Source organism: Dermacentor variabilis, chromosome 9, assembly GCF_050947875.1.
Source record: "Dermacentor variabilis isolate Ectoservices chromosome 9, ASM5094787v1, whole genome shotgun sequence".
Taxonomy (NCBI): Eukaryota; Metazoa; Arthropoda; class Arachnida; order Ixodida; family Ixodidae; genus Dermacentor; species Dermacentor variabilis.
Genome location: NC_134576.1, coordinates 44984953 through 45005642, shown reverse-complemented (window position 1 = coordinate 45005642; position 20690 = coordinate 44984953). Strand labels below are relative to the sequence as shown.

At 46.2% G+C, this 20690-nt stretch overlaps 1 protein-coding gene across 1 annotated transcript in view; it reads right to left on the bottom strand.

Moving 5' to 3' along the window:
- Positions 1-14436: 14436 nt before the first annotated feature.
- LOC142592648 (multidrug resistance protein mrp-7-like) overlaps positions 14437-20690 on the bottom strand; it is a 226056-nt gene continuing 219802 nt past the window's right edge. The window contains exon 27 of the mRNA XM_075704207.1: positions 14437-18000. Within this exon, the coding sequence (XP_075560322.1) occupies positions 17850-18000 (151 nt within the window). The 3' untranslated portion in view covers positions 14437-17849. The remainder of the gene's footprint in view (positions 18001-20690) is intronic.

The following is a 20690-nucleotide window of genomic DNA, read 5'->3' as shown; positions in this document are numbered from 1 at the left end:
ACCAGGGTCTTGCACAACTTAAGCACTTGCTTGATGTACGTCGTGCAGGTTTCGCTTCGAACTTAAGCTCGTTGTATGAGCGTTTGCTGTGCACGCTTCCTTTGAGGTACCAGATCTCCGAAGCACTTCTTGATTTCGTCTGCGAACTTCTGCTACGTTGCCAAGCTTTCTTCGTGGTTTTCACGCCCCACAGACGCGGTTTCCTTGAGGAAGACAACGTTGTTAAGCTGGCAGTAACATTCCAGCCATTGAACTGACTAGCTCGTTGGTAGAATCTGAGCCAACCATCCACGTCTTCCCATGCTTTCCCGGCGAAGGTGCATGGCTTGAAGCAGGGCTGCCATGGAACGCTGGAAGAAGGTGGCGGGTTGTTGCCGTCGGAAGCCATCTCTGGTGGCAGACCGGCAATTTGATGAAATTGGCAAAGATCCATGGATTGCTTTTCTGCGGTCGGTTCGTCGTGGTTCTTTGGAGGCGCTGTTGTTTTACCCAGCACGTCCATTTATTACGATGGGGTGTGTTTGCTTAAAGATCAGTTGCAAAGGCGAAATGAGTTGTTGCGTCCACACCGAGCCTCTTAAAAGACAAGCGCACTTCGTCGTGCTCTTCTTTCGTCCTTCCTGTGGCTCTAGCGCAACAACATGACTGATAGTGAGCCAGAACCTGTCTTCCAGCATAAAAACCCGACGCTCTAACCATTCGGCCACTGTCGTGCACATACTGCTCACTCGCCAATGCATAGCTAGGTGTATGGGATAGTGGCACGTGCATTATGTATGGCACATAATGCATGTCAGAGTATGCGCGCGTGTACAAGTTGCTTATCAAAGTGAGAGGGCATCAGTCTTTCCCATTATTCCTTGGTGGCAGGACTTTGAGGTGCTTAGACGGCTCCGCATTTGGGATTCGCCTAAATTTCTCAGCCTCTTCATTGTAGCCGCTGTTGACACTATACGCCATTGCACTAACTTCAGGCTCAGCCTACGTTGTAATGTTTCTTCACTGGAGTACAAAAAGAAATTATACAGATCCAACGTACCTGGTAGTATCTATGTAAAGTGGGTAATCAGAATTTAGAAAACATGCATATCTAATACAAAGTTACGATCTAAATGATGGAAAGCTTGTTCTCTCTGGTGATGTAGCAGTAGCAGATGTCACAAGCGCTCGTTCTGTGTCCTCCCTTGTCTGTGTTTTTTGGCGCTGTTTTAAATATGAGTCACAAGCGTATCATGTTGGGAAGCTGTCTCATCGCCTGACGCTGTTACCTGTTCATGAGGATGAAGGTGACATGGGGGCTTGTTGAGTGAAGAATGTTGACGAGAGGTCTATGCGCAAAGAAGTACAACACATATCTTGATACTACATGTGTGGCTTCTATACTCCTCGTGCCACGATGACACATACGCATTATAAGAGGCGGGCCAAGAATGGGCACATAATCATTTGTGCTTACCGTGTAAGCCAGGTTGTCCACTCAGCAAAACAGCAGCCACCATAATGTAGGCGAGAAGAGGCAAAGAAACCTTGATATTAGAAGCATGTCATCGCCTTCGTACTCTCCTCACAATGGTTGTCTCATACACGCTATCACTCGCCATACACAAGCACGGTGGTCAACGCTGCAATGCTTGGCAGAACCCCAACCAATGCTATATAGCCATTTACCTGCAAAATGCTTCCTGTAACATAAATCTCCCAAGTGTGTGGTATCTACATATTTTTAATTTTGTCACTTATTTTGTGGGAAGGGCCAGTGTGTTACACAGAAATCCCGCTACACTGTCGCATTGTTCAGCATGTTGAACATCTTGAAGGGCCAGTGCAATAAGACGAAGAAATAAGGTACGGACACACAGGACAGCGCTGACCTCACAACTAACTTTACCACGTCTTCCCAGAGTTCAGCGTTGTCCTGTGTGTCCCTGCCATCTGTCTTCGTCTTATTGCGCTGCCCCTTCAAGATGTTCAACCAGTACCAACTCGCCCAAATGTTGATCCTTCTTCAGTATGTAGTATAAGGCACACATTTTGGCTTTAAGTTGAAGATAGAAATTATATTAGTAGTTAAAATATAGTAGCCAGTATGAAGCTACACATTCAAGGCTGAGCTACAGCATGAGAACATGGAAGAGCAGATACACATGGTGGTCATTCGAGCTGGCATTCTGTGTATACTCACCAAGCCCAGCCATATGGTTCGTGTGCGCACTGAGTAAATAATATTATGGGGACTGCAGGACAGCTGTTGGCCAGTGGCATAGCGTCAACCTTTTATAGAGGAGGTACTAAGTGATAAACCTCGAACTGCCATGAATCTCGCAATCAACCCTTATTCCTCTGTTTGCAGCAGCTGCAGAGCACTTGGCCACTGTAGCAACCACACGTGCTGTATATTTCAGGGTGCTAGGAATCACAACATCCAGACAGGCTGCCATTAGAACTCCCTGCGGTCAAGTGATACTTCAGATGCCTCCAAGTATTTCTATATTTCAATATATAGACCTTCATTGAATGAGGAACTTTTCAAGAGCCAAGTTGTTGCACATAAAACTACCACTAACTAGTAACCAGTTTCGTTTGTAAGTAAAATGAATAGCGTGTATTAGAGATTGCTTACTAACTCTTATCTAGCTCGCCGATACAATAACCATAGTGATTGTAGTAATGATATCAAATAATATATATAAAAGGTTCATCTGATCAGAAAGAATTGCCATATTGCCAGGGAGTAGAATGGAGGGGAATTCGCCATTCCTTTCTCGTCTGTGTGATCAAGTTGATCAACGCAAATACAGAGGTAAACACCCTGCAGTCCCCGACATTCGCATGTGTTTTCAGACAAAGCTATTGTGCGCAGTGATACTTGTGGTAATGCGACGCAAGGTAAATGCTTTATCGCATAACTCTTTCGTAATATTGGTAAATTCTAACTAGTTGTGACCAATCTCAATCTTTGGCTGCGCTTTATCAGGTTCCTGGTGAGTTCATGCAAGTTCAGGTCAACAAGTACCTTTTTCCTGTCACGTGAATATACTCGATAAAATTTTTCTGTGAGATTCTGCTCAGAGCACTAGCAGCTAGCATCATACAAGCATGTGAATTGAGATCATGCGTACACGATACAGAATAGTTCCATTTTCACCTGTCTTCTTTGCTTTATGACTGGATTCCTTGTTAAGAAGGTAGCAATGAACAGATCCACAGCTTCCTGCTCACAGGCGGTGGCTGTCTCGGCGACGCCTATAACTCCATTTTTGTGAGAGACAATGAAGGCTAGTCTTTTTGCGAGCGTTCCGCAAATGCGGCTTGCTTTCTATACCTCGACCTTCTAGATGTAAAAGAAAGTTTACAAAAACAAACGTCCAATATTCTTTTTCACCTTTCAGTAAGCTTGCCATATAGTTCAGTGTTAGCATACAGTGCTAACATACAGGCTAACATGCAGTGTTAACAGACAGGCGAGATCACAGAAAGCAAGAATAACTCGCAATAAACATTTTCGTGGATGGCAAAACATATGAATAAGATCATCTTATTTTTGGCAACGACTTTTTTTATACATGGGCAGCTAAGCAAATGGTGATGTAGCAAGGCTGTGAAGACTGGACAAGATGGATGACTGGCTCTGAAACAGCACATTTGTCGACGTTGTACGAGCGACTTTTCTATGCCTTTTCACTATTTGAGTCAAACAATAAGAGCAGCGAGGGAGCACAGGCAACTTTTCTGGTGCTTTATCATGTGCGTTCTGCTGCCGTGTTCCGTTTATTCTACCCTGATAGGACAGACGAAATTGATCGAATTATACGGTAGGCATAATTAAACATGATGCAAAAGTGCTATACACCGGTGACGCATTTGGCAGTATTTGCTTGAGTTTATCTGGCCTCCAAAACAAACGCCAACTTTCTATTTGTCAAAAGTAGAGAACTAACATAGAAATGACCTAAAACTTCGAACCAAAGTAGAAACCTAACGAGCCCACAATTTCTTGGAATGGCAGCCGATTTTCTAAAGTCAGCTTCGCCGCAATACAGATCTGTTATGCGGTAAAGCGTATGACTGCGCAAACGGGGTTTCGCACTCGATTGGCTAGCGCAGGCAATTTTCGGATAAATTTCTTTCGTAAACAAAAGGCGCCCATTAGAATAGAGCAAATACCATAATAAGATATTGTAAGCTACCGTTAGTGCTTGAAAATCTTCCTAAGGTGGGTCGAAAATAGGTGCTTTCGACGGGAAATCACGTTAGTTTAATGCATTCATTCTCCTAAGCTGAATGTGTCCCCTGACTGTGTGTTGCCGCAAAACGCTGCCACAAAAAGGGGTAAAGGTCATGGAGGTCAGGTACATGCCGGCGGTCTCGTAAAGTTCGGATTTTCCGGTGAATTCCAATTTTAGGATCGCAATAATGAACGTTTAGGCCAATATATATGTATGAGTGACGGCCGGGATCGAATTAACCGAAAAATTAAATTAACCCGAGTCAGATTAACGGAAGTATACTGCATGTAGTTTTCTGTTCCACAAGGAGTTGCTATTTTCATATTGTAGCTTCCTTCTGTCAATGTGGCAATGGTTCATTTGTTCAAATTATCCATTGTTCAAATTAAAAGAATAAGTTACAAAGGATGAACACGCTTTGAGATTTGAAGCACTTGCACATATAGACATTAAGAGCTGTCCAGTTAACGTAAGTTGGCTTTGTTATGTACATAGCATGTGGTTGCTTTTTGTGAATGTGGTCGTTTTGTAAAATAAAGGAGCATTTGTTTAAAATAAATTGCTGAATCTACTGCTTGTGGGTTTTTCTGTGCTATCTGTTCTGGTCGCGCCTTTGAAAGCGCAGCGAGTGAATGCAGACTTAAACGCGCAAGACTTCGCTGTATCATGCTAGGTAGCATTTTGGCTTGACAAAGAAGCCTGAACCCCTTTCGCGCATACTGACTTCTTTGTGTATCGACAATTCAAACGAAAGAGACCAATCTTCTTTAAGGGACTTTAAAAACTGGCAGTGTTAAAAACAGAGCGCCACTTCACAGATGCAATTTACTTTGAGTATTGCTACTAAAGCCTCTCGCATGCAAATAATATGTGCATGTGGTGGTGGGTATACTGTAGTGGCGCGACTATCGCCTACAAAGCAGGCGCAGTAGGCAATGGGCTCACGTGCAGGTAGCGCGAGAATACATCGCGCTAGCACACTCGACCTGAGCGGTCGCGGTGTCGGCTGCTCCCGAGATCCCGCGGCACCATGGCTGGACGACCTAAATAAACAGTGGTCAGAGCGCATACCTCTTTGTGCCACCTCCCACAAATTGACCCGAACGACCGCTATCAGTCACGCCAACGTCAACGCAGCGACTCTACCATGGCGAGTGACGTGGCCTCAAGTAGGCCGCCAGACATCCCGCGGTTGTAGGGTGTTCGGGAATTCTACATCGACATGCCGGACATCTGGTTCATCCAGCTGGACAGCCACTTCCTTCCCAAAGAGGTTCCAGGCTCTAGCTGCGTTCCAGGCTGCGGCTTTTAAGCCCCGGCCCCGACTTCTACGCGGGCTTCTGGCCATCCGTCCTTGCTCACTACGTCACCTCGAGCACTCACTCACAACAGCTCTCGCCATGTGAACTGTCGCGTCATTACGCGCCCTGTCGGCCCACATCGCGTGCCTGCACCTGTACCGGCCCCAGCATCAGACCTCTGCTCGTTTCGTGAGCCTCCTCCCCAGCTCAAAGGCAGCTGCGCGACGACTCTTTCCAAGGAATTCACTGGGCCAAACGTAAACGCTTTCGACTATTCTACGGCCCGCCGTTCTCCTTCCTTGGACGTTCCCGCAAGCTGTTCGCTTTCCGTTCAGGGGCACCTCGCGCATCACCGATACAGACACTCTCCCACCGCATCCACTAGGCACAAATTTCACTCCCACAGCCACGGCAACGCCACAAGCACAACCTTCGTGGTGCATTCAGCGACCACCGCAACGCCGATGCTATAGACAATCGAGATTTCACCGCAAGCAGCAGCAGGCGAACCTTCCGATGTTCTGTGCTCACAATTTCCGCGGACGTATGGCCTACCGAAACTTTGCAGGAGTAGCTCTACCATCTTGTTTCTGCAGCTCGAGAATCACTTCTACGTCAGCAGTTTGAGTGACAAACACTTGCGCTATCTCCACGCAAGTCGCGAGCTGCCAGACGGTCTTTTTCGGAGCTCCGACTTCTACCAGGCCCGTGCATCAACGAGATCCTGCGGCAGGTCATGATTTCCCACTACGGCATCGCTGTGGCTGCGACTCGCTTACAACCTACGCTGCTGGTGCTGCCTGCTATATCTCTGATTGAGTGAACCCTACACTACCAGCGACGACACCACGTGCACACTTTACCTGGAGTTTACCATTGGACTTTATTTCAATCGTGCTTCGCACTAGGAGTGGGGAGGTACTGTTGCGCTGCGACTATTGCCTCCAAAGCAGGCGAAGAAGATGGGCTCAAGTGCAGGTAGCGCGAGAATAGAACATGCTAGCGTACTCGAGCTGAGCTGCCCCGGTGTCGGTCGCTCCCGAGATTCCGCGGCACCATGGCTGACCAACCTAAATAAACCGTGGCTACGGCGGCTACCTCTTCGCGTCGCCTCCTACAGTACCTCATAAGAGCGCTGGAATAGCTTTCGCCTCAGTGATTGCTACAGCATTGCTGTGTTTCCCAACCTGAGAGCAAAACTACGATTCATCTCTAGAACGTGAGTAGCACAATCGACAGGTATTTCTACGCGTTTGATGCACTCAAGCTTAGGGAGCTCTCGTCCTATAAGCAAACAGATGGACGCCTGCGGCGGCATTTCGGGAACAGAACAGTATGCCTCGAAACCTCCTCGCACTGCTTCACCAGGAAGTTTTACCATCGAGAGTAGAGAGTCGCACAATAATTTGACTTCGCATGGTGCGGCGAAATACGGGGGCGTTTCGAAAGTAAGTTTCGTCATTTATTTTCACACGGGAACTTTATTGCTAAAAATAAATACACCATAACAACAATGCGCTCATACGCAAAGCGTACAAGGCCGCACTCGGACTTCTCGACTGCACAAGCACCGACAAGTTCCTGGCCCTGGGAGTGCATAATACCCTGGAAGAAATCGCCGAGGTGCAGAGGACCGCGCAGCTCGCGCGGCTATCGGAAACAAGAACGGGCAGACAAGTGCTGCGTGACCTAGGCCTGGGGACAAAGGAAGGGGGACCCGAAAATACAGAACCGCGCAGCTCGCGCGGCTATCGGAAACAAGAACGGGCAGACAAGTGCTGCGTGACCTAGGCCTGGGGACAAAGGAAGGGGGACCCGAAAATACAGAAGTGCTTGTGCCGGACGCAATTAGTAGATGGCTACGGGTATGTCCGGTGCCAAGAAACATGAACCCTGAGTTTCGCAAAGAGCGGCGGGCGGCGAGGGCCAAGGCGCTCGTCGATCTCCATGCCAAAGACAGGGGTGCCGTGTTTGTGGACGCGACAGAGTATCCAGATGACAGCAAGGCATTCGCCGCAAAAGTCGTCGGGGCATCGACCGGTGCAACGAAAACTGCGGTGAGTATGCGGACTGCAGGGCGCATCGAGCAGAGGAGGTGGCCATTGCCCTGGCCATCGCCGATCCCGAGTGCACGACTGCGCTCTGTGATTCTAGGACGGCATCGAGAAATTACGCCAGCACAAGGGTGTGTGGTGAAGCCGCGCGTGTATTGCGTGCGGTCGATATCGCGAGTGAAAATCGGTGTGTCGTGATAAAGTGGTTTCCGGCCCACATGGGCAGTGATGTGTCGGATCGCGGCAACGCAAAACACAACGAGATGGCGAACGCGGCGGCGCGAGGACGAACTAACCGTGCCGCTGCTACTGCGGTCGACCCGTCGTGGTGGTGGGGAACCAAGGACAGAAAGACCTCCTACAACGAAATTGTGAAGTGGTACAAACTAGTGAGAAGGACTATGCCGCCACCTCATGCGGGCTTGACCCGTAAGGAAGCGGTGTTATACCGACAACTTCAGACGGGGTAGTTATTCACCCCAGTGCTGATGAGGCACATGTTTCCGAGTGTTTATGCTAGTGACCTGTGCTGTGTGTGCCGAAAGGAAAGAGCCACTGCAGCTCACATCCTTTGGGACTGTGCCAAGAATCCGCACGATGCTGCAACGGTGACAACGATCCCGCCGCGCTCGAGGCCGCAACGAGGTGCTACGATCACGAGGTTTAAGCCCAGGCCGTCCAGCAGATCTCGGTGGCCCTCGAAAGGCAACGACTGAGCGAAACCGGAGGGAGGTTGCCACCCCAGAAGAGGGGCAGGCACGGTCGACCAAAGGGAGTAGTGCGGCCGCGGCCGGAGTAGAGGCGCCACACGCCGGGAAGACGTAATGGCCGCGTCAAGGTGGCGACTCCCTTACAGGGGAAGGCTAATCATTCTGCAGGCATTCCTGATAAAGTTTCTTCGCTCACCATGGCATTATTAACACATTGCGCTATTTTCCCATAAGGCATCGCTACAAAATAGCGGCCCTGTTTCCTGCATTCAAAGCGGCACTCTCGGGACGTCGCTTCCAAAACAATGCTTAGGTGGAGCAGGCTGTGGGACAATTCCTTGCATCGTATGGTACCTTGTTTTACCAGAGTGGTTTCTTTAAACTCACTGCTTTCTACGACAAATGTCTCAATGTCGGTGGCGACAGTGCATTATTCTATGCCATTCTTATCATCCACCACACACGGCCGCCTGATCCCGTTGATAATGTGGGCAGACCGTCGCTCTGACCACTGGACAAGCGCGAAAAGCCTGAAAAAGCAAAGAATCGAAAAAGGCGTCGCTACAAAATACTGGCCCAGGTGCCTATTCATACTGAATAACAACACGCACTTCCACTGGCGACCACGTTGCAAGCCCACGTCTGTCTGCTATCGTTATTTCTACTCGAATAACTTCGGGCGTGGCGGTCTGCTGCTACTCACTTTTCTTCGATGCTCTGCGCATGTACTATTCCTCTTCTGCTGACGGTCCTCCCGTCGTCGAACCAGCAAAGGGCAGTAATTCTTATTACAATTGTTTGTCTTACCTGGTGTACGTTGTTTTTTTTAAATGACGAAACTTAACTTTCGGAAAGTCCCTCATGCCTTGAAACGCTGCTGCTTCCGGCACCCGCTTAGGATGCCGTGCTTGTGGACCTCAACATGGAGCAACTCCACTGTACTAAAATTTACTTCTGAATTAATCTACCACATGGTGTGGTATGGCTATTTATGACTGCATAATAAAACCATGACAAGCATTGCACGTCTAAAGAGTACGAAAGCTGGCATTGCTGTAATGAGTGACCTGCAGTCTTCAGAAACGTGTATAATCTTAAGAAAGGGCAAATCCCATTTAAAAGTTGCAGAGTTTAGGTAGTCAATTTCTTATGCGTGTGTAGCAATCCGTTATTTACACTATGAAGTGATGAACGGTACTAAGTAATAGGCATTCATGATTGTATTGTGCTTAATATTTTACTGACAGAAGAACTTGAAAAACGAACGTAACAGAACAAGAAATGGACGTTATAGCCGATCATGTTATGCCCTCTTTGCGTCACAACATCGGCCTTTTCCTTCTGTCTTGCTGCACATTTGACATGCGATGGGAGGACCTACTTAGAAGGTGATAATGATGCTCCATGTTGCGCTGCGTACGTCTGTTTCTTGTCCGTTTATGTTCGTTCTTCAAGTTATTCCGTCAGTATAAAACTAAGCGCAATACACCAGTGAACACTACTAACTTGCAGTTATTTCTGTGCAGAACAAGTTAATTATGCTTAACGAATACTTTTAAAAATGGGCCAACGGCGGCGTGGCTCCGTGAACTGGTGACATCATGGCATGGCAGATCATGAACAAGTGATGCATTCTTAAGTTCTTCATAAGTAAACCATGTCATTCTTAGGCCACTGAAAACCGAACTTGTTAGGCCTTCTCTGCGCCACAACACTGGCAGTTCCTTTCTGTCTTGGTACAGATATGACATGCTATGGGAGGAGCTACTTGAAAGGTGAGAGTGATTCTCTATGTTCCCTAAGAAGTAGCAGTAGAATCGTTTGTAATGCAGACTTATTTTTATTTTATTTTTTGCTAAGCTCAAGGAAACGTCTGCGAAACATTATTCTGCTGACGTTGCGGGTTCGATCCTGGTTGTGGCGGTCACATTCGAATGGCGGCGGAATATAAGAATGCTTGCGTACTGTGCATTGAGGGCACATTAAAAAGCCTGTGGCGATTAAAATTAAGCCAGAGTCCAAAAATATGGCATGCCTCGTAATTGTGTCGTGGTTGTGCCTCCTAGAACACGAGAATTAATGTTATTGCAAATGTGTACAAACGGTCCCAAGAAACATTTTATGTAGTGAAGCAGTTCTTGGCACACGTTTAGAATAGATCAAAGCACACCCATCTTTCAGTGGCGTGGAATGGTCTAAAAAGCGGACATGTGTAACTAGACTAACTTAAACAAATTAAACACAAAGCTTCATTATCAATGCTCCTTTACATAAAAGCACGAGGGACACGTGTCCTTAAAGGACTGAATACTAGGTGATTGTTCATTGGTGAATATCAAATGGCTCTACTTATTAGGAGATTAGAGGGTGCTACTGCAATAGGAGGCCACAAAATTTTTGTTGTGCACTGTTGCAACAAGAACAATATAGGGCAACGAGAGAAGTTGAGCCTCATGAGGCATCCGTTCAAGACCCTCGCGCGTTTGGCATTTAATATTCGATATTGTAGAATACTAAATGACACCATGTACTGTTACGAGGAACACGGAACAGACATTCCAAGGAAATGCGAATTACTTGTAATTCAGCATAGCAAGGAGGAATTCACTGCTGCTGTCAACAGAATTTGGCCATTCAGAAAGTTAAGGTTAAATACAAAAAGGTCTACAGGCCCACTAAGCAACGCTTTTGCCAAACTATCCGAAACTTCAATGTGTGTAAATACACTGTGACCAGGAATGCAAAAAAAGACAAAAGGAAAGGAATTATTTGAAGGTGTAATGGAAAAGAAATGTTGCGACAATCTAGTAATGAAGTCTCTCGTCTTTCTAAAGACATAGGATAGAGACAGTCGGCGAGCACAATAACATGGGAAACATGCTTCTGGATCTTGATTTGAAGTCATCGCAGTGCTGCAGGGCAAATGCCACTCTCGCACTTTTGGGAGGCGTCAGTTGCAATACTAATTTGGAAGGAAAGCCTTGCAAATACTCCTTCAGAAGTCTGAGCACGTGACCGGTAAGTTGCTCAGCATTACTTGGGGAAAATATAATCAGTTTCACGAATATTACAACATACAAAAGAAGAGGCACATTACATAGATGTTCAGCTGACCTGTGTTTTTCCTAAAGGCCTCTGCCCATAAGTACAACCTGAGGGAACCTAAATCTAGGTGACATAGAAAGGAAAAATATAGCATCAAATGTAACACTGAAAATTCCTATGTCGTGGACATACGTGAAAACTTAATTTGAAAAGGTTTCCTCGAAAGCAAAACTTTCGCGGTCGTGACGCTGCTGCCTATGGCGAGTCGTAAGAAATAAAACTATAAGAAAAGCTGCACGATCAACAGAGACTTTATCGATATTTGAAGCAAATCGTTAGGGGATATCAAGAAATGTGAAGTGGATGACAGTAAAACACATGGTAACCGATTGAACAACGGAAGTAAGGCTCATAACATACGTTTTTCACTATTTGCAGTGATAATGTAGCTCGCATTCCGGCAATTAAATCGCCCGCTATGCGCAGTAACCGCACTCCATTGAAGCCGCCTGCGCAGCGACGCGCTACCTTTTAATCCAGGTCGCGAAAATCGCACTATTCACCTATAGTGACGGTTTACTTGTCGGCAAGCCGTTAATTCACATATGACGAAAGCAAATGTCACGGAGTCGAAGCCCACGGCTGCATAAGTCAAGCTGCGCTTGCATGAATATCGCGCACGCTTTGGCCCTGTCGACACGCGCAAAAACGTGCGCAGAGGGTCTTGCAGCCGACACCCGACATGGCAACGACTAATCTACATTCGCGAGTACCTATTTTAAAAAATTAAAAAAAAGAACAACCATGTGACGTCACATCCTCTAAAGGAGAGTTGTTCTGCTTTTTCACCTTCTCTCAGCTCGCGCGTGCGCAGAGATCGCGGAGCCCTCGGGGCCAAAGCTCGGGTACGATAGCTGTAGTCTTATACCTTAATTGATGAAGCACTGTACGCGTAATGCGGAATATGCGAACTCGGCTCCCAGCTGCGGTAGTTGTCCTTGCGTCACCTTTTATTTTTCTGCGCCTTATTATTTTTATGTTTAAATTTTAACCCCAGAATTCAATTTCTGATTTAAAATCCCTGGCTTCATTGTCAGATTTCTTGATGTGGTTGCAATTGACACAAAGTTGAGCACCTCGAATCGCCTTGTTCGTCTCGCTCATTTGGTGACGTATCACAGAGGCTAAGGACGGGAAAATACCCAATTGCACATACCCAGCAGCCCAACATTACTACACAAATAGATAACATAAAAAAAATAAACACAAGAAATATATACCTCAACAAAGATATATAAATAAAATTACGCAAATTTGTAATATGATAGAAAAATATTTTGAGATATCGAAAGAGCAGTTCAGTATCACGCATTCTATTGCACTATTCTCCTTTAACTTTCCATAATGAGGTACGTATGATTTTGCAATACTTATGAGACGGCATTTATATGTAAAGGGTGTAATATCGTGAATTGTTTTAGTATGCCTAAGTGAGTTGTGCTCACTGGCTCTGCGGGGACAGTGAAAATTAAACCGCTCCTACAGGCGCCACATACGAAGAAACCAGGAGATAATTCCCAATAATTTTCCTTCTTATGATGTTGACAGTTTCGCCCGAATAGCGGAACATGGAGAGCGATAGCACGGTTTATCATTGCGCTTTAACGCATAGGGCGGTGTTCTCGCTATATACGTGGATGGGACGTATTGGCACGACACGTCACACGAGGTACCTCCTTCTGTGCAGAAAGAACAGTGCCCCGACAGCTACCAGGCGTCCCACAACGTCGGCTTGATGATGCGCGCCGCCAGAGGCGTTTTAGACTTCCCGCATGGATGGTGTATGAGATGAGACCGACCGTTGGCTTTGCTCAGCTCCAAGCAAAAAATTAGATAACGTTAGCTTGAAGACAACTACCCGTTCAGCTCAGACCAGTGACATTGCAGCTCAGCAGGAACACTGGTGTGCTTATGTGTGCATTCGTCCAACGCTCATGCGAGCAGCGAAATATAATGCTCTGCCCCGCCTCCGTTCCCAATGCGATTGTCAGCAGTGTTGACGGTGCGCCAACTTCGATTCATCCTCATTGTAGCCAGACGCACTCCGATTCCATGGAAACCCTGGTTCTAATCCTCTGCGCGCACGCTGCGCATGCGCCGTAGAGCGAGAACGCACGACAACGACGGTGACGCCGACGGCTGGAATGCCTATAGCGTTTATATGATTGCTATGGTAAGGAAAATGAACACCGAAATAGACAAGACGACAGAGACAGCGCTGACCAAGCTCCAGATTTTATTATTTGTTATACATAAAATATGTCATATATAAGTATTACACGTACAAGAGTAGAAAACAACAACAAAAAAAGATTTTTTTCACGTACACAGAACCATACTTCCATTTCTCTTCACCCTGCCACCTTTTTAAATCTGCGAAACCTCGCGTACGTATAATATAACCGCAGTGCTGGGTTGTGAAATCTTTTACTTTTCCTATCCTTGTCAATTCACCATCTTCTCGCAATAAATACGGTTCTGGGTGTGTATAAGGTTCTGGGCGAACAAAGATCTTCCTGTAGTGGTCTGCTTGCTGGTTCTTGAAACTAATTGTCATCTAGTGGTGACGTGCCCAAGTTCGCTGCCCCACCAAAGGTGGCGACGTGTCGCGTTTCGAGGGGCACGCAAGTCTCGAGGGGCACGCATGACAAGAAAAGTCCACGTTTACTATGTTCGTGACGCCAACGCATGCGGTCAAATGTAAACTTCAGTTCTGTAAATAAAGACTGCTGCTTAACAAAAGTTAAGTAGTTTGTACGCGCTACTCCATCTAAGTCAGAAACACGTGAAAGAAAAAGGTATCTTGCATTGGTTATTGCCAGTTGGGTTGTGCAGTAAATGACTATAAGAATCATCAGCAAAACCAAACACTTCTGCTGCGCTTGGCATTTAGAGGATTGACAAGAAATGCCTATATTATACCACAACAAGCTAGCTATTACTGAGAATTGGATGATTGACAATGAAGTTGGATGTACTTCCTTAGGTCTTTTTAAGGCTGAGTTAAGGTCAACACTACGTACCTCTGAAAACGTGTAGCTCTAGTTGTACTGTATAGCCGCAGCCTTTTGTTGTCACCAAGAAAGGGCCGCGAAACATGTGGGTGCCTCTGTTTCTAATCTTTGGATGACCTGTAACCCAGTTGAAGTTCTGCTAAATGGCTCTCGACATATCCTGAATATTTTCTCAAGCGCACTGTTCAAGTAGGAATGGAAAAGAAAAAGAAACACATCAAATGCTAGAAATTATTAACAAAGACGCCATTCCCATTTCAGTTTAACTATGAAACGTAAGCAAAACATTCTTGTTTTGTCAGTTAGACTGAACGATAAGCAGTTGTGCCTGCCTCGTAATACCGTTATGGAAGGGGCTAGCATATTGTGAGGAAATCGACCCGCCAAGGCTTGGTCACATTATTACGGCCCTCTAAAATGTGTCGATTAAAAGTGGCTTGTTTATTGCATTAGCTTATAGTACATAGCCTCGAAAAACTTCGTTAGTGCCAATCGTGCCAATCGGGGAGATTTACTTGGTGCCATTGAATCCTACTCGGTGCTAATGTCACTAGATCCGAATAACCTTGGCTGACGCCTACTTCCAATGCGCCACAATGTGAGAAAACATTTATAAAAGTTAATGAATGGTTGGGTGGAAGGTAGGAGCGTCCCCTTTGAAACGGGGTGATGGCAGTTGCCACCATGCTCAGCTTTTTATTTTTGTTGACCTGTGTTGTGTGTTATTAAAATTAGGCATTTTCTTTAAATACGTCTTCCTACCCTTTTAACCTTATGTCTCCTCTCTGCTTTTGAGCCACCAATCCTCCCATCGCCTTTTGGTAACTTCTATTGCATATTTATTTACATGACTGTTGTTATCTCTGAACCATAGGGCCTCAGTAAGCGTGACTGTGGCCGCATCGACATTAGGATGGATACAATCACATTTTAGTATGAGGTTTCTACATATTTGCCACACACAGTACATGTGTCTTCTTCTTCGTCAAATTTCTTTTTATATCTCCGCGTTCTAAGATATCCTGACCTAGCTTCAAATAGTAGGGCACTGCCTCTTGAGTTATCATAAAACGCTTCCTTCCTGATCTGCTGCTTCCAGTGTCGATTTAGTTCCACACTATGCCTCTTTTCTATTGAATTTATCCAATTTTTACTTTGGGCGTTTTTAACCTGTCGTTTAATGCTCTGTCTTTCTTCGTCCTCGTGTCTGGCATACTTACTGGTTAGCTTCCTAGTTCTTTTCCGCCATTATGAGGCAACGCTCTTTCTGTATAGGTATTTAAATACCTTAGCTGCCACCTGTTATCATCCAATTTCTTCAGGCGTTTTTAGTACAGGATTTTACTCTGAGCTTCCCGTGCTTTGAACTATGCACAGCCCATATCTCCCTGTACCGTTTCGTTTGTGGTTTTCCCGTGGGCACCTAGTGCTAATCTCCCCACAAGTCTCTGATTCACTTCTAGGCTCGACTGAACCTATGCCCTTAAACACAGGACCGCATTCCTGAAAGTAAGCCCCGGCACCATTACTCTCCTCCAAATACCTCTCAGTACCTCATACCTGTTGTACCCCCACAATACCCTACGTTTCATAATCCCGGTTTCTCTTCGCCCTTTTGCTGTGAGAGACTGTTCGTGCTTTTCCGTGCACATCTGCCCTTTGTTTATCCATACCCCGAGATATCTGTATTCGGCCACTCGGGGTATTTCATGGCCTTGTATTGTAAGCTCCTGATCAGTTGTATCGTTGAAAAACATCCCACCGGACTTGGCTGCACTAAAACTGAAACCTAAACTGTCCCCTTCGTCTCCAGAGTAATTAACCAGAGTTTGCAAATCTTCCTGGCTATGTGCTAACAGTACAGTATCGTCCGCATACATTAAACCCGGTAGTCGTTGCTCAACAACCTCTCCGCCTAATCTGTACGACAGATTATACCAGAGATTGCTTCCTTGTAACCTTCTTTCCATACTTATCATATAAACCATGAACAGCAGCGGTAACAACCTTGCCTTAATCCTCGACAGTTGTCGTACTCTTAGTTCCTTCCCGTGTTATTTCAACATTATTTTCTCGATATAATTCCTGTAGAAAATCAATTACCTCATGACCGATACCTTCATCTTTTTTTATATGTTCCACAGGAGTTCCCTGTTCACGTTGTCGTATGCACCGCTTATGTCCAGGAAGGCAGAGGCGGAAACAGAGGTCTGTTTTCCGCCTTAGCTATTTCTATGCACTGGGTAAGCCCGAACAGGCTATCATCTAGGCGCCTACGGCTTCTGAACCCGTTCTGAAGTTCTCCGAGTATTCTATTACTTTCTACGCATGGCTGCATCTTTAATTTCACTGCCTGCATTGCCAGCCTATATATACCTTTCCCTTTGTAAATCAAATTCATTTTACTCTGTTTACAGCTGGGCAGAATTTGCTGATTTGTTTGTTAAAAGGTAACATCACGCCCTCTAGAGGTTTCTTTTCGCAAGGGCTATCGAAGCATATTGTGAACATCGAAACATATTTGGAAAGCGCATGTACGATTCTGATATGAATGCTGCCACGCGGTCTCGGAATTCGTGACTTTGATATGTTCGGTGGTCATGGTGGTTCTACGCCCTCTTATCTACTCCTAACTGTGAAAAGCTTTTGTACTCTTTGGGGTGTTTGTGTCCCACAGCAACAATTGTCACATATCTTGCGTGTCTTTCCACGAAGAGCATGCATCTACCAGCGTTACACAGCATTCTTGACAGCAAAGTAGCGACTGCATAGTTTTTACGAAAGGAAACGCAATCTTGACATTTGAGAATTATGTTGCAGCGGAGAGATACTGCGCGAAGGGTGTAAACTGTTTTGAGAGGGTAGATCGATTGCGTTCGTGTAAATTCTTTTGGTTTGATGTGCCTGACGCCGCCAGAGCTTCTGTCGTCTATTGTGCTTGGCGACAAAATAGCAGTTTTTCTCACCATATGGCCATAATCTGATTGCAGCGCCACGCATGCCGTAAGTCTAAACTCGGCGGCGAGAAGCTGAAAAGCTGCTCGCTGGTCGCCTGCGGGCGGCATGCAAGCCTAGCCCTGATCTGTAGTGTACTCTGGCAGTTGGAGTGCGCAAAAACGTTGTAAGATTTGCAGGATTTCGCGAAAACATTTGCAAAGTACGAAGCGCTGCCTATCTATAAAGCATCACGAAGGACCGGCAGGAAAACTCGCAAAAGTATATGTCTTTAAGTATCTCCATTAAATATCGAAGAATAGTATAGCGAGTAGAAAAAAGTGCTAGCTTGCCCCAGAAATAATTATTCGATATAAAAGGTACCCAACAAATGACATACACACGCTTTTTTTCACCCCTTAATTTGCGAAGCCCTTCCTCTCGTCGAGTAATTAATTACTGCCCCTGTACCGCGCTCTATCTGTAAGTATAGTATTCTTCAAGGTCACAGCGCCGTAGTGCTCGTGCTGGACAAATCTTCTCCACACAGAACGCCAGCCTCGAAGGCCAGGGCGTGGAACGCAGAGCCCGGGTCGTCCAGCAGCGCCGACACTGCGCCGAACTCTAGTACTCTGCCATCTTCCATGAGCAGTATCCTGTCGGAAGAGGAACAGAACATTACACACTGACGTTACGTGGAATGAATCAAAGCAATGCGCAGATGAGATTAGCGTCTGAGGTATATTGTGTGCACCAAGAAACAGGTATGAATTTGTTTGCCGCCTGAGCGAATCGCTGGAATTCGCACTCAAAATTCGCGATGTAAAATTTTTCCAGGTTGTTTTCCTTGGCACCTTGTTCGGACGCAATGTGCACAAATATAGAGCGGGTAGACCAGAAGCACCCGACTTTCATGGCGACGCTAAGCCGAAAAAGAATTCCAGCTGAAACCATCTCACGATGGCTGTTAACAATGATGATATTAGCATTTAAGCAATGTATCGGCGCACCGTATTAGCATCGTTGAAACGCGTCACGTAATTCCTGAAGGAATTATAATATGGCAAGGGCAGCCATGGGTTCGCTAACTGCCATTGCGTTGCTTTATCTTTTTGTTCAAAGACAACAAGTGTGTTACTGGCTTTTCTAACATGTCAATGAATCGATAATCAAGACAAAAAAAAAACATCGTGGTGCCGCGCCAAAGCGTCGGGCTTCTGGGGAACCCGCGTGACGCGGGTTACAATCCACCCGAAACCGGGGGATTCCCTTTATTTTTTTTTCTATTGAAGACCAAATGATGTGAAGAGGCTAGACAGACATAAAAGGAATGACGTAGGCTAAGAACGCCAACCACATTAAATGTAATTTTCGCGTGGCAAAGAATTAATGCTGTCGCTCTAAGGGGTTACTGGGAGGGTGTACATGCACCCGAAGAGAGCAGAATCTTGCGAAGTTTCACCATGGGCGCGAAGTGAACTATTGTAATGAAAAGCCCCGATTCACCATTAGAAATGGTTAGTGTTTATGGCAAAAGAGGCAGCAAGGAAAAAACATAGCAAGCTACGTTTTTTTCTAAACATTAGAAACATCTAATATAATCACGGTTCCACACAGCTCAATTTTCTGCATTGACTAGCTCAGTTTACTTGAGCCAGGCTGTACAGCCTGGCTCAAGGTTACGTAACCTGTAGCAATATGTGCACGCTCGACTCACTTTATCTGGAACATTCAAGCATGCCTGATTAGTAGCTGCATTTCTAAAGAGCGCCAAAAATAATTATAACATGTCTTCATCGTGATAATAAAACACCTCGCGTGAATGCGACGTGGCTTTCGGCTTCATGGCGCGGAAATCCGAGGCGGTGGTCGCGTGGTATCAGAAATCGCTGGCAGGACGGTGGAGTAGTCGCCGGCCATGACGTTGCCCTCTCATCGGATAATAGGAACAATGTGGCGAGCAGCGCCAGCAACGGGGCAAGTTACCGTCCTGTTTAAAAGCGCACGTGTGGAGTAGGTGTCTGAAGAACAATAGTTGGCTCGCAATAATGATTCGATCATTCGGTAGTGAAGATCGTGGAAGTTGCGGTTTTCATAAGTATTTTAGCGTTAACGTCTGTTAATAACACCTAATCACTCGCTTTTGAATGTACGGTTGTATGATTGGTCATCCGCCTTCATCATCATAATCATTATCAGCCTATTTTATGTCCCCTGGAGGACCAAGGCCTCTCCCTGCGATCTCCATTTACCCTTGTCCTGCGACAACCGATTCCAATCAGCACCAGCGAATTCCCTAATTTCTTCGCCCCACCTAGCCTCCTGCCGCTCTCGACTGCGCTTCCCTTCGCTTGGCACCCATTCCTTAATCCTAATGGTCCACCTGTTATCTAACCTGCGCTATACGTGACCTGCCCCGCTCCATTTTTTTTCTCTTAATGTCAATTAGAATATCGGCTATACCTGTTTGCTCTCTGATCCAAACCGCTCTCTTTCTATATCTCAGCATTATGCCCAGCATTCTTCGTTCCGTCACTATTTGCGCGGTCTTTAGCTTGTTGTCAAGCTGCTTTGACAGCCCCCAAGCCTCTGCAGCCGCCTTACTGTCTTCTAACTGTATGACGAGGTCTGCACAAACTGCGCACCGGTTACAATTCCCCGTTTTTGTTTCTATGTTTTAATGCGAAAGAACTATACGGCTCATGAAACGGAAAATCTGGCGGCGTGGCCGGGGATGGTACGAAAAATCACGTGGTCACAGAGACGCGCTCGTGCCACTGCACGCGCGTTCGTCTTCCACCACCTGGCTCCGATGCCGTTCATCGTGCCAGCGTTCCCATACTGCCCTTTAGTCTGCGAAAGCGCTGACGGCACTGGCCCACTGTGAGTCGGTGCAGTCATTGCGGTGACTTCTGTTGTGCGTTCCAATGGACGAACCTTAGGCTTCTCAGCCAGTAGATGCTACCGGCACCTTTAGACGTCTGCATAAGTACGCAAACGAGGCCGAGGCGCGTGATGCGAGATATGGTACAAGGTGATGTGAAAACAATACTTTTACGTTTCATAAAACGAGTGGTCATCGCGAAGGTGTCGCAATGTTTTCGCATTCATCTATGTAGGGATACCTAAGTTGCCGGGACTTTTTTTTTTTGTCGCGCAATGTGCTAGCAAACATTTGCGCAAGGGGCATTGCGCGGATTTCAAGACTTGGCCTGCTGTATGCACTCGAAACCATTTTTATTCTTCTGTATATTTCCTTCTCATGATCAGGGTCCCATGTGAGTAATTGACATAGATGAACGTACTCCTTTACAGACTCTAGAGGCTGACTGCAGATCCTGAACTC